The sequence below is a fragment of the Pseudophryne corroboree genome, chromosome 2 (assembly GCF_028390025.1).
Source record: "Pseudophryne corroboree isolate aPseCor3 chromosome 2, aPseCor3.hap2, whole genome shotgun sequence".
Taxonomy (NCBI): Eukaryota; Metazoa; Chordata; class Amphibia; order Anura; family Myobatrachidae; genus Pseudophryne; species Pseudophryne corroboree.
Genome location: NC_086445.1, coordinates 154,301,531 through 154,316,424, shown reverse-complemented (window position 1 = coordinate 154,316,424; position 14,894 = coordinate 154,301,531). Strand labels below are relative to the sequence as shown.

The window sequence follows — 14,894 nt, the reverse complement described above, 5'->3', positions numbered from 1 at the left end:
CAGAGGATAAGTCTGTCGCTGAAAGCAAGGATTTCGCTCCTCTGGTGGCTGCAACTACCTCATCTTCTGGAGGGCTGAAGGTTCGGAGTTCAGGACTGGATCCTTCTAACCATGGATACAAGTCTAAGAGGTTGGGGTGCAGTAGCTCAAGGGGCAACCTCCTCTTCAAGGGGCACACTTTCTACAGGATTGGGCTGTTCAGGTGCAGTCGGACAACGTGACCACAGTGGCCTACATAAACCGACAAGGTGGAATGAAGAGCAGGGATACAATGTCAGAGGTGACAATAATCCTCCTCTGGTCAGAAATACACGCTGTAGTGATGTCAGCAATCTTCATTCCGGGAGTAGACAACTGGGAAGCAGACACAATCTCCATCCAGGAGAGTGGGGCCTCCACCCGGAGTTGTTCTAGGAGGTAACCGGTTGGAGGGGGGGCTCCTCACATAGACATGATGGCCTCCCGCCTCAACAAGAAGCTGCGGAGGTACTGTTCCAGGTCGAGAGACCCACAAGCAGTGGCAGTGGACGCACTGGTAACACCGTGGGTGTTCCCGTCAGTGTATGTGTTCCCTCCACTTTCTCTCATTCCAAGAGTTCTACAGCTTGCACCCCTCATTTTTCCAGACTGGCCAAGGAGGGCTTGGTATGCGGATCTACTTGATCTCCTGCTGGAAGATCCAAGGCCTCTGTCTCTTCGGGAGGATCTTCTACTACAGGGGCCGTTCGCTTATCAAGACTTACCACGGCTACATTTGACGGCATGGCGGTTGAGCGCCAGATCTTAGCTCGGAAGGGTATTCCGAGTGAGGTTATTCCTACCCTGACACAGGCTAGGAACGGGGTAATGTCTAAACACTGCCATCAAATTTGGAAAAAGTATGTGTCTTGGTGTGAATCCAAGAATTTTCCTGCGATGGAGTTTCAACTTGGACGGTTTCTTCTTTTCCTGCAAGCAGGTGTAGATTTCGGCTTGAGATTGGGCTCCATCAAGGTCCAGATTTCGGCCTTATACATTTTCTTCCAGAAACAATTGGCTGTCCTCCCTGAGGTTCAGACCTTTTTGAAAGGGGTTCTGCACATCCAGCCCCCTTTTGTGGAGCCAATGGCACCATGGGATCTGGATGTGGTGTTGCAGTTCCTGCAATCGGATTGGTTTGAGCCTCTATAGGAGGCTGAAATCAAGTTTCTCACGTGGAGGGCAGCAACTTTGTTGGCCTTGGCTTATGCTCGACGTGTGTCAGAATTGGGGGCTTTGTCCTGTAAAAGTCCCTATCTGGTCTTCCATGAAGAAAGGGCAGAACTCAGGACTTGTCCACAGTTCCTTCCTAAGGTTGTGTCGGCTTTTCATATCAACCAATCTATTGTGGTGCCAGTGGCTACTGACTCCTCAATTGCTTCAAAGGCCTTGGATGTTGTGGGGACTTTGAAGATTTATGTGAAGAGGACTGCTCGTCTCAGGAAATCTGACCCTCTGTTTGTCCTCTATGAGCCCAAGAAAATTGGGTTTCCTGCTTCTAAGCAGTCGATTTCTCGCTGGATCAGATTCACCATCCAGCATCCCTATTCTACGGCAGAATTGCCGTGTCCAAAATTGGTTAAGGCCCACTCTACTCGTAAAGGTGGCTGCCTGGGGTGTCTCAGCCTTACAGCTTTGCCAAGCATCTACTTGGTCTGGTTCGAACACGTTTGCTAAGTTTTACAAGTTCGATACTTTAGCCTCGGATGACCTCAAGTTTGGTCAAGCAGTTCTGCTGGAGCCTGTGAGCTCTCCTTTCTGTTCTGGGAGCTTTAGTACATCCCCATGGTACTAATATGGACCCCAGCATCCTCTAGGACGCAAGAAAAAATAGGATATTAATTACCTACTGGTAAATCCTTTTCTCGTAGTCCGTAGAGGATGTGGGCGCCCGCCCAGCGCTTCTTTATCCTGCAGTGGTTATATTGGTCCAGTACTACCTGGATCCTGGGTAAGTTCTGTGTTTGTTCCTGTTTCAGTACTGTTTAAGCTGTTGCTGAGTTCTCCAGCCTGTTGGCTGGATTTGCCTTGTTGTGTGAGCAGGTATGAATCTCGCCACTATCTGTGTAATTCCTTCTCTCGAAGTACAGTATGTCGCCTCCTCGGGCACAGTTTCTAGACTGAGTCTGGTAGGAGGGGCATAGAGGGAGGAGCCAGCCCACACTGTTAAACTCTTAAAGTGCCAATGGCTCCTGGTGGACCTGTCTATACCCCATGGTACTAATATGGACCCCAGCATCCTCTACAGACTAAGAGAAAATTATTTACCGATAGGTAATTAAAATCCCATTTTAAGGTAGAATGACGTCTGCGAGCGACTACGTAAAATTAAGATTAATAAATCTCCGGGGCCTAATGGAGTTCTAATGGAGCTAAGCTCAGAAATAGCAAGGCCATTATACTTAATCTTGAAAGAATCTAATACATGAGGTACGGTTCCTAGGGACTGGCGAATAGCAGATGTAGTGCAATTATTTATAAAGGGAGTTGCCAGTGTGGGATGCATTCGGCATCCTGGCAAACTGGATGCCGGCGGTCATGTGACTGACACTGGAATCCGAATGCCACTCGGAGACTGGCGCCGGAACACAGACTACTGGAATGGAATGCCAAAGATGAATATTGGGGTTAGGGTTAGGGCCCACGGGTGAAAGTTAGGCACTAAAAAGGTGTTAGGGATAGGCATTAGTAAGGGTGGTCAGCCATAGCTGCCACCCCCCAAGGGTTAGTCCTAGCCACCACCCCCATGAATTAGCCCTAGCCGCCACACCCCATGGGTTGGGGCAGGAGAAGGGTAAAATACTTACCCCTGTCCGGTGTCAGGATCCTCATTGTTGGGATGCCGTGGCCAGTCATGTGACCACTGGCATCCCGACCCCCTGTATTTCATACTGGACCCACCAGTGTAGGTGTAATTGGTGGCAAGCACGGCTGTTATTTCTCCATTTACTGTCCACAGGAATTGTATCGTTAGCATTACATTCTATATTTACTTTGTTCTTTGCACGCAGATTGATTCCTCTCCCCCTTTCCAGAAATCAGGAAACCACTATGTTCCAACTATTGCATTTATGAAATGAGGAAATGCATTAAATGTGATTGAAATAATGTATGTTATGTTCCCTGTCAATGTCATCTTTACCTTTGATGAAAGCATGTCTATTGATTGATATGAATATTGAAAATGCAGGGGGAATACAGTGGTAGGGGCCCATGCTTGGAGGCTTGGCTAACCATGAGTGATTGCAGGGTCTGGGCACCTTGATAAATATATATAGTAAATACTGCTAGAGCATGCATGATAATGTACCATATTAATAACACCAGTGCACTGTAGAAAAAACACCATAGTCCTGGGCAGTATAACGTAACAAGTATAATGTATAATTCAAGTGCACAATGTGGAAGCTGACCCATAGAGTAGGGGATTAGTCCCCCCAGGCAGCGGGGCCCACTGGGGGTTTCCCCTGTTCTGTGGGCCAGTCCGACCCTAATGGGATGCTTTGCAAGAGGATTTATGAGGCCCTGTATGTAATAAATAGATGGGATGATGTAAGGAAAGGAAAAATGAAAATTCGATTGATGTAATTTTGGTGATTTTCTCTGTCAATATCGTCATTACCTGTAAACAAGATCCTATGATGAAATATGATGATTAATTAAAAGTGTGGGATTACAGACTTGTAGCAATTTGTAGCAGGCATGTTTTAGATACATACAGGTAGATGATCAATCCCCAAGTTACAGTGCCATGACAAAACCTATATATGTGTGTTTTTCTTCTCTTGCAGTACAGTGTAGAGTATTGCCCTCGCAATGACTGCCCTCGCAATGACTGGAACATGTGGCACCCAACTTTGGTAGCTGAAGCATTGTTTGCTATAGCCAATATCTTTAGCTCCTTGCGTCTAATCTCATTGTTCACAGCCAACTCTCACCTGGGACCTCTGCAGATATCGTTAGGGAGGATGCTTCTGGACATTTTAAAGTTTCTCTTTATATACTGTCTTGTACTACTGGCCTTTGCCAATGGTTTGAATCAACTATACTACAATTATGATACAACGCTTAGTGAAAATAAGAATTGCATTGGCATCCGATGTGAGAAACAAAATAATGCCTTCTCCACGTAAGTTCCGTATTGAGTTTTTATATTTAAAAAATAAATCATATTGCAAGTATGATGAAGGTCATGACTGTTTTATGTAAAAATCAACTTTTCTTTTTGTTTTATATTTTTGCAAATTTATTAAAAATAAAAAACTAAGAAATCACATGTACATAAGTATTCACAGCCTTTGCCATGAAGCTCACAATTGAGCTCAGGTGCATCCTGTTTCCACTGATCATCCTTGAGATGTTCCTACAGCTTAATTAGAGTCCACCTGTGGTAAATTCAGTTGATTGGACATGATTTGGAAAGGCACACACCTGTCTTTATAAGGTCCCACACTTGACAGTGCATGGAGCACAAACAAAGCATGAAGTCAAAGGAATTGTCTGTAGACCTCCGAGACAGGATTGTCTCAAGGCACAAATCCGGGGAAGGGTACAGAAAAAAATCTGCTGATTTGAAGGTCCCAATGAGCACATTGGCTTCCATTATCTGTAAATGCAAAAAGTTCAGAACCACCAGGACTCTTCCTAGAGCTGGCCATCCATCTAAACTGAGCGATCGGGGGAGAAGGGCCCTATTCAAGGAGGTGACCAAGAACCCGATGGTCACTCTGTCAGAGCTACAGCATTCCTCTGTGGAGAAAGGAGAACCTTCCAGAAGGACAACCATCTCTGCAGCAATCCACCAATCAGGCCTGTATGGTAGAGTTGCCAGACGGAAACCACTCCTTAGTAAAAAGCACATAGCAGCCCGCCTGGAGTTTGCCAAAATGCTCCTAAAGAACTCTCAGACCATGAGAAACAAAATTATTTTGTCTGATGAGACAAAGATTGAACTTTTTGGTGTGAATGACAGGCATCATGTTTGGAGGAAACCAGGTACCTCTCATCACCAGGCCAATACCATCCCTACAGTAAAGCATGGTGGTGGCAGCATCATGCTGTGGGGATGTTTTTCAGCAGCAGGAACTGATAGATTAGTCAGGATAGAGGGAAAGATGAATGTAGAAATGTACAGAGACATCCTGGATGAAAACCTGCTCCAGAGCGCTCTTGACTTCAGACTGGGGCGATGGTTCATCTTTCAGCAGGACAATGACACTAAGCACACAGCCAAGATATCAAAGGAGTGGCTTCATGACAACTCTGTGAATGTCCTTGAGTGGCCCAGCCAGAGCCCAGACTTGAATCCGATTGAACATCTCTGGAGAGATCTGAAAATGGCTGTACACCGACGCTTCCCATCTAACCTGATGGAGCTTAAGAGGTGCGGCAAAGAGGAATGGGCAAAACTGTCCAAAGATAGGTGTGTCAAGCTTGTGGCATCATATTCAAAAAAGACTTGAGGTTGTAATTGCTACCAAAGGTGCATCAACAAAGTATAGAGCAAAGGCTGTGAATATTTATGTACATGTGATTTCTTAGTTTTTTATTTTTAATAAATTTGCAAAAATCTAAAAAAAACTTTTTTCATGTTGTCATTATGGGGTATTATGTGTAGAATTTTGGGGGGAAAAATTAATTTATTCCATGTTGGAATAAGGTTGTAACATAACAAAATTTGGAAAAAGTGAAGCGCGGTTAATACTTTCCGGATGCACTGTAATTACTAGTAAAAGGGAATGACAGATCCTGGGTCACCACAGTCTACCCCCTCCTGACCCTGTTCAGTCCCCACCCCCTCATTGCTCTTCCCACTCTGTCCGGTGCTTTGTCCTGTACCACCCTGTTCTGTCAGGCAGCCATGCGACCCCTGCACTGTTGTTTGGTGTCACTGAAGGGGTGACACCAAAATGCCGACTCCTTCTCATTGACAGGAGTTGGGTGCTGTACTGTGACATTATGTGCAGCACTCTGCTCCTATCACAATGTAATAGCTGGCAGTGCAGCCAGACAAGCCTCCATGGGCAGTGCAGCAGCTTTGGGAATGCGGGGTCTCACCCACCTGAGTTATGAAAACAGGGTTCGAATGCAAGGCTAAACTCCTTCCCATGAGGCCATGGCCCCTATTTTGGCAGGGTGCACCTTCAGCACACCCAGGGGGGCTTTTCACAGCACTGGGCGTCACTGACCCCAGTGATGCCCCTGTTCCGTCCCATCCCCCTGCTGTTCCACTTCATACTGCCCACCACTCTGTACCACCCCGCCCAACTCTGCTCGCTTCTTCACACCTTCCCACCATGCTAGCTTTTGATGTATTTCCCATGTGCCTGCATACTTACCTCCCAGTGGGTCCAGCTCTCTTGCTAAGGTCTGGTCTGTCTTTCCAGCAGTGGTAGCCATTGGAAGAGCAGCACACACCCTGGCCCCTACTGCACATGCATGCAGGGCATGGGACAGACCTTAGAGAAATATCATATAGATCACTGACGTGGTAGAGCAGTAAGATATAACTACAAAGAAGTCAATATAGGCAATTTTAAATTGCATGTAGTTAGGGAGTGAAAAATATGACCAATTACCATCTGACTTTGTATCAGTACCTCTACAGTATCTATTACCACCTGTCACCGAGTAAGAAACCTGCTGAATGTAATACATGTCCTAATAATGCTAGATAGATCAGCCGAATAACAGCAAATTAAATACTTTAAAACAGTAAATATAAATACTTAAAAATACATTTATCCCTGAAAAATATACTGAACATTCTCCAGATCAGTGGCAGGGGCTCTGCCTTTGGTTTTGAGTTATCATAATAATGCATTTAAAGTGCTAAAGTACTTGTATACTCAACAAGACACATGTAAGAAATACATATATAAATATAACAGAAGGCATTCAATAATTCTCCAAAAGTACTGTACATTACATGCACAATGTAACCTGAGCAGATAATGCCCCAAAACAATTTTTATCTCATCATAATCTTAGCTGAGTGATTGGCCCTATAGATAGTAGGGTAGATATTGCTTGGAGCTGTACACTAGAGGCTGGATGTCTCTTATATGTATACCATACCAACATTAAAAAATGTGCATCTTGGTTGACAGACAATATTTAACATGGGGATGCAGTTAATTTTCCGGCTGTTGGGATCCCGGCAGTTAGGATCAGGGCCGGTTCTAGACCTTGTGATGCCCAGGGCAAAAGTTTCCTTCGGCGCACAAAAAATAGGGGCGCACAAAAATAGGGGCATGGCTTCATAGGGAAGGGGCATGGCCACAGTTATGCCCCCTGTAGTTATGGCCTTAGTAGTTATGCTTCCTGTAGCTGTGCCTCCAGTAGTTGTGAACCCTGTAGCTGTGCCCCTGTAGATTTGCCCCCAGTAGTTGTGCCCCCTGTAGTTGTACCCGGAGTAGTTGTGCCCCCTGTAGATTTGCCCCAGCAGTTGTGCCCCCAGTAGTTGTGCCCACAGTAGTTGTGCACCCTGTAGCTATGCCCCCTGGTTTGTGCCCCACTGTAGCTTTGCCCCCTGTAGTTGTGCCTGAAGTAGTTGTGCCCCCTGGTTTGTGCCCTTGTAGTTGTGCCTCCTGTAGATTTACACTCAATAGTTGTGCCCCCTGGTTTGTGCCCCCTGTAGTTGTCCCTGGAGTAGCTGTGCCCACTGTAGTTGTGTCCCCTGGTAGCGCCACTAACAAACACTAAAAAGAAAAAATACTCACCAGCCCTGTTCCTGCTTCCCGACCACTGCTGCCACTGCTGCTCCACCTCTGCTGCCACTGCTGCTCCACCCGCTCCTCTCTATGGGAGAGACGTCATGACGTCTCTCCCATAGCAGCGGCGCACAGACACTAGAGGTCAATTATGACTTCTCTAGTGTCTGATGATAGAGTCGGCTGCAGCGGGTGCCCACACAGCCCATGGCGCCTGCTGCAGCCGGGGAGCGAAAGCAGGGTGCAGGATGTGGGGTGGGTGGCGGGTGCCTGCAGGATGACTGCAGCCGTGCCCACAGGCCGCAGCGCCCCAGGCACCCGCCCTGCTTGCCCATGCCTAGAACTGCTCCTAGTTAGGATCCCGACACCGGAGGATTTCTACACAGCTGACAATGCCGACAGCCGGAGTTCCCATGAACAGGGGCTATTTCCACTAGTGATGAGCGCCTGAAATTTTTCGGGTTTTGTGTTTTGGTTTTGGGTTCGGTTCCGCGGCCGTGTTTTGGGTTCGACCGCGTTTTGGCAAAACCTCACCGAATTTTTTTTGTCGGATTTGGGTGTGTTTTGGATTCAGGTGTTTTTTTCAAAAAACCCTAAAAAACAGCTTAAATCATAGAATTTGGGGGTCATTTTGATCCCATATTATTATTAACCTCAAAAACCATAATTTCCACTCATTTTCAGTCTATTCTGAATACCTCACACCTCACAATATTATTTTTAGTCCTAAAATTTGCACCGAGGTCGCTGGATGACTAAGCTAAGCGACCCTAGTGGCCGACACAAACACCTGGCCCATCTAGGAGTGGCACTGTAGTGTCACGCAGGATGTCCCTTCCAAAAAACCCTCCCCAAACAGCACATGACGCAAAGAAAAAAGAGGCGCAATGAGGTAGCTGTGTGACTAAGATTAGCGACCCTAGTGGCTGACACAAACACCGGGCCCATTTAGGAGTGGCACTGCAGTGTCACGCAGGATGTCCCTTCCAAAAAACCCTCCCCAAACAGCACATGACGCAAAGAAAAAAAGAGGCGCAATGAGGTAGCTGTGTGAGTAAGATTAGCGACCCTAGTGGCCGACACAAACACCGGGCCCATCTAGGAGTGGCACTGCAGTGTCACGCAGGATGGCCCTTCCAAAACACACTCCCCAAACAGCACATGACGCAAAGAAAAAAAGAGGCGCAATGAGGTAGCTGACTGTGTGAGTAAGATAAGCGACCCTAGTGGCCGACACAAACACCGGGCCCATTTAGGAGTGGCACTGCAGTGTCACGCAGGATGTCCCTTCCAAAAAACCCTCCCCAAACAGCACATGACGCAAAGAAAAAAAGAGGCGCAATGAGGTAGCTGTGTGAGTAAGATTAGCGACCCTAGTGGCCGACACAAACACCGGGCCCATCTAGGAGTGGCACTGCAGTGTCACGTAGGATGTCCCTTCCAAAAAACCCTCCCCAAACAGCACATGACGCAAAGAAAAAAAGAGGCGCAATGAGGTAGCTGTGTGAGTAAGATTAGCGACCGTAGTGGCCGACACAAACACCGGGCCCATTTAGGAGTGGCACTGCAGTGTCACGCAGGATGTCCCTTCCAAAAAACCCTCCCCAAACAGCACATGACGCAAAGAAAAAAAGAGGCGCAATGAGGTAGCTGTGTGAGTAAGATTAGCGACCCTAGTGGCCGACACAAACACCGGGCCCATCTAGGAGTGGCACTGCAGTGTCACGCAGGATGTCCCTTCCAAAAAACCCTCCCCAAACAGCACATGACGCAAAGAAAAAAAGAGGCGCAATGAGGTAGCAGTGTGAGTAAGATTAGCGACCGTAGTGGCAGACACAAACACCGGGCCCATTTAGGAGTGGCACTGCAGTGTCACGCAGGATGTCCCTTCCAAAAAACCCTCCCCAAACAGCACATGACGCAAAGAAAAAAAGAGGCGCAATGAGGTAGCTGTGTGAGTAAGATTAGCGACCCTAGTGGCCGACACAAACACCGGGCCCATCTAGGAGTGGCACTGCAGTGTCACGCAGGATGGCCCTTCCAAAAAACCCTCCCCAAACAGCACATGACGCAAAGAAAAAAAGAGGCGCAATGAGGTAGCTGACTGTGTGAGTAAGATAAGCGACCCTAGTGGCCGACACAAACACCGGGCCCATTTAGGAGTGGCACTGCAGTGTCACGCAGGATGTCCCTTCCAAAAAACCCTCCCCAAACAGCACATGACGCAAAGAAAAAAAAAAAGAAAAAAGAGGTGCAAGATGGAATTGTCCTTGGGCCCTCCCACCCACCCTTATGTTGTATAAACAAAACAGGACATGCACACTTTAACCAACCCATCATTTCAGTGACAGGGTCTGCCACACGACTGTGACTGATATGACGGGTTGGTTTGGACCCCCCCCAAAAAAGAAGCAATTAATCTCTCCTTGCACAAACTGGCTCTACAGAGGCAAGATGTCCACCTCATCATCATCCTCCGATATATCACCGTGTACATCCCCCTCCTCACAGATTATCAATTCGTCCCCACTGGAATCCACCATCTCAGCTCCCTGTGTACTTTGTGGAGGCAATTGCTGCTGGTCAATGTCTCCGCGGAGGAATTGATTATAATTCATTTTAATGAACATCATCTTCTCCACATTTTCTGGATGTAACCTCGTACGCCGATTGCTGACAAGGTGAGCGGCGGCACACTAAACACTCTTTCGGAGTACACACTTGTGGGAGGGCAACTTAGGTAGAATAAAGCCAGTTTGTGCAAGGGCCTCCAAATTGCCTCTTTTTTCTGCCAGTATAAGTATGGACTGTGTGACGTGCCTACTTGGATGCGGTCACTCATATAATCCTCCACCATTCTTTCAATGGTGAGAGAATCATATGCAGTGACAGTAGACGACATGTCCGTAATCGTTGTCAGGTCCTTCAGTCCGGACCAGATGTCAGCATCAGCAGTCGCTCCAGACTGCCCTGCATCACCGCCAGCGAGTGGGCTCGGAATTCTGAGCCTTTTCCTCGCACCCCCAGTTGCGGGAGAATGTGAAGGAGGAGATGTTGACAGGTCGCGTTCCGCTTGACTTGACAATTTTCTCACCAGCAGGTCTTTCAACCCCAGCAGACTTGTGTCTGCCGGAAAGAGAGATCCAAGGTAGGCTTTAAATCTAGGATCGAGCATGGTGGCCAAAATGTAGTGCTCTGATTTCAACAGATTGACCACCCGTGAATCCTTGTTAAGCGAATTAAGGGCTCCATCCACAAGTCCCACATGCCTAGCGGAATCGCTCCGTGTTAGCTCCTCCTTCAATGTCTCCAGCTTCTTCTGCAAAAGCCTGATGAGGGGAATGACCTGACTCAGGCTGGCAGTGTCTGAACTGACTTCACGTGTGGCAAGTTCAAAGGGCAGCAGAACCTTGCACAACGTTGAAATCATTCTCCACTGCGCTTGAGACAGGTGCATTCCACCTCCTATATCGTGCTCAATTGTATAGGCTTGAATGGCCTTTTGCTGCTCCTCCAACCTCTGAAGCATATAGAGGGTTGAATTCCACCTCGTTACCACTTCTTGCTTCAGATGATGGCAGGGCAGGTTCAGTAGTTTTTGGTGGTGCTCCAGTCTTCTGTACGTGGTGCCTGTACGCCGAAAGTGTCCCGCAATTCTTCTGGCCACCGACAGCATCTCTTGCACGCCCCTGTCGTTTTTTAAATAATTCTGCACCACCAAATTCAAGGTATGTGCAAAACATGGGACGTGCTGGAATTTGCCCATATTTAATGCACACACAATATTGCTGGCGTTGTCCGATGCCACAAATCCACAGGAGAGTCCAATTGGGGTAAGCCATTCCGCGATGATCTTCCTCAGTTGCCGTAAGAGGTTTTCAGCTGTGTGCGTATTCTGGAAAGCGGTGATACAAAGCGTAGCCTGCCTAGGAAAGAGTTGGCGTTTGCGAGATGCTGCTACTGGTGCCGCCGCTGCTGTTCTTGCAGCGGGAGTCCATACATCTACCCAGTGGGCTGTCACAGTCATATAGTCCTGACCCTGCCCTGCTCCACTTGTCCACATGTCCGTGGTTAAGTGGACATTGGGTACAGCTGCATTTTTTAGGACACTGGTGACTCTTTTTCTGAGGTCTGTGTACATTTTCGGTATCGCCTGCCTAGAGAAATGGACCTAGATGGTATTTGGTACCGGGGACACAGTACCTCCAACAAGTCTCTAGTTGGCTCTGCAGTAATGATGGATACCGGAACCACGTTTCTCACCACCCAGGATGCCAAGGCCTCAGTTATCCGCTTGCAGTAGGATGACTGCTGTGATATTTCATCTTCCTCGCAAAGGACTGTTGGACAGTCAATTGCTTGGTGGAAGTAGTAAAAGTGGTCTTACGACTTCCCCTCTGGGATGACCATCGACTCCCAGCAGCAACAACAGCAGCGCCAGCAGCAGTAGGCGTTACACGCAAGGATGCATCGGAGGAATCCCAGGCAGGAGAGGAATCATCAGAATTGCCAGTGACATGGCCTGCAGGACTATTGGCATTCCTGGGGAAGGAGGAAATTGACACTGAGGGAGTTGGTGGGGTGGTTTGCGTGAGCTTGGTTACAAGAGGAAGGGATTTACTGGTCAGTGGACTGCTTCCGCTGTCACCCAAAGTTTTTGAACTTGTCACTGACTTATTATGAATGCGCTGCAGGTGACGTATAAGGGAGGATGTTCCGAGGTGGTTAACGTCCTTACCCCTACTTATTACAGCTTGACAAAGGGAACACACGGCTTGACACCTGTTGTCCGCATTTCTGTTGAAATACCTCCACACCGAAGAGCTGATTTTTTTGGTATTTTCACCAGGCATGTCAACGGCCATATTCCTCCCACGGACAACAGGTGTCTCCCCGGGTGCCTGACTTAAACAAACCACCTCACCATCAGAATCCTCCTGGTCAATTTCCTCCCCAGCGCCAGCAACACCCATATCCTCCTCATCCTGGTGTACTTCAACACTGACATCTTCAATCTGACTATCAGGAACTGGACTGCGGGTGCTCCTTCCAGCACTTGCAGGGGGCGTGCAAATGGTGGAAGGCGCATGCTCTTCACGTCCAGTGTTGGGAAGGTCAGGCAACGCAACCGACACAATTGGACTCTCCTTGTGGATTTGGGATTTCGAAGAACGCACAGTTCTTTGCGGTGCTACTGCTTTTGCCAGCTTGAGTCTTTTCATTTTTCTAGCGAGAGGCTGAGTGCCTCCATCCTCATGTGAAGCTGAACCACTAGCCATGAACATAGGCCAGGGCCTCAGCCGTTCCTTGCCACTCCGTGTGGTAAATGGCATATTGGCAAGTTTACACTTCTCCTCCGACAATTTTATTTTAGGTTTTGGAGTCCTTTTTTTACTGATATTTGGTGTTTTGGATTTGACATGCTCTGTACTATGACATTGGGCATCGGCCTTGGCAGACGACGTTGCTGGCATTTCATCGTCTCGGCCATGACTAGTGGCAGCAGCTTCAGCACGAGGTGGAAGTGGATCTTGATCTTTCCCTAATTTTGGAACCTCGACATTTTTGTTCTCCATATTTTAATAGGCACAACTAAAAGGCACCTCAGGTAAACAATGGAGATGGATGGATACTAGTATACAATTATGGACGGACTGCCGAGTGCCGACACAGAGGTAGCTACAGCCGTGGACTACCGTACTGTACTGTGTCTGCTGCTAATATAGACTGGTTGATAAAGAGATGTAGTAGTATGTATGTATAAAGAAGAAAGAAAAAAAAACCTCGGGTAGGTGGTATACAATTATGGACGGACTGCCGAGTGCCGACACAGAGGTAGCTACAGCCGTGAACTACCGTACTGTACTGTGTCTGCTGCTAATATAGACTGGTTGATAAAGAGATGTAGTAGTATGTATGTATAAAGAAGAAAGAAAAAAAAACCACGGGTAGGTGGTATACAATTATGGACGGACTGCCGAGTGCCGACACAGAGGTAGCTACAGCCGTGGACTACCGTACTGTACTGTGTCTGCTGCTAATATAGACTGGTTGATAAAGAGATGTAGTAGTATGTATGTATAAAGAAGAAAGAAAAAAAAACCTCGGGTAGGTGGTATACAATTATGGACGGACTGCCGAGTGCCGACACAGAGGTAGCTACAGCCGTGAACTACCGTACTGTACTGTGTCTGCTGCTAATATAGACTGGTTGATAAAGAGATGTAGTAGTATGTATGTATAAAGAAGAAAGAAAAAAAAACCACGGGTAGGTGGTATACAATTATGGACGGACTGCCGAGTGCCGACACAGAGGTAGCTACAGCCGTGGACTACCGTACTGTACTGTGTCTGCTGCTAATATAGACTGGTTGATAAAGAGATGTAGTAGTATGTATGTATAAAGAAGAAAGAAAAAAAAACCACGGGTAGGTGGTATACAATTATGGACGGACTGCCGAGTGCCGACACAGAGGTAGCCACAGCCGTGAACTACCGTACTGTACTGTGTCTGCTGCTAATATAGACTGGTTGATAAAGAGATGTAGTAGTATGTATGTATAAAGAAGAAAGAAAAAAAAACCACGGGTAGGTGGTATACAATTATGGACGGACTGCCGAGTGCCGACACAGAGGTAGCTACAGCCGTGGACTACCGTACTGTACTGTGTCTGCTGCTAATATAGACTGGTTGATAAAGAGATGTAGTAGTAGGTATGTATAAAGAAGAAAGAAAAAAAAACCTCGGGTAGGTGGTATACAATTATGGACGGACTGCCGAGTGCCGACACAGAGGTAGCCACAGCCGTGAACTACCGTACTGTACTGTGTCTGCTGCTAATATAGACTGGTTGATAAAGAGATGTAGTAGTATGTATGTATAAAGAAGAAAGAAAAAAAAACCTCGGGTAGGTGGTATACAATTATGGACGGACTGCCGAGTGCCGACACAGAGGTAGCTACAGCCGTGAACTACCGTACTGTACTGTGTCTGCTGCTAATATAGACTGGTTGATAAAGAGATGTAGTAGTATGTATGTATAAAGAAGAAAGAAAAAAAAACCACGGGTAGGTGGTATACAATTATGGACGGACTGCCGAGTGCCGACACAGAGGTAGCTACAGCCGTGGACTACCGTACTGTACTGTGTCTGCTGCTAATAT

At 47.3% G+C, this 14,894-nt stretch overlaps 1 protein-coding gene across 2 annotated transcripts in view; it reads left to right on the top strand.

The window, feature by feature from the left end:
- Nucleotides 1–14,894, top strand: part of TRPC4 (transient receptor potential cation channel subfamily C member 4) — a 576,236-nt gene that overhangs the window by 526,787 nt on the left and 34,555 nt on the right. For both annotated transcript variants that reach the window (XM_063951858.1, XM_063951857.1), the window contains exon 6: nucleotides 3,810–4,147. In XM_063951858.1, the coding sequence (XP_063807928.1) occupies nucleotides 3,810–4,147 (338 nt within the window). The remainder of the gene's footprint in view (nucleotides 1–3,809; nucleotides 4,148–14,894) is intronic.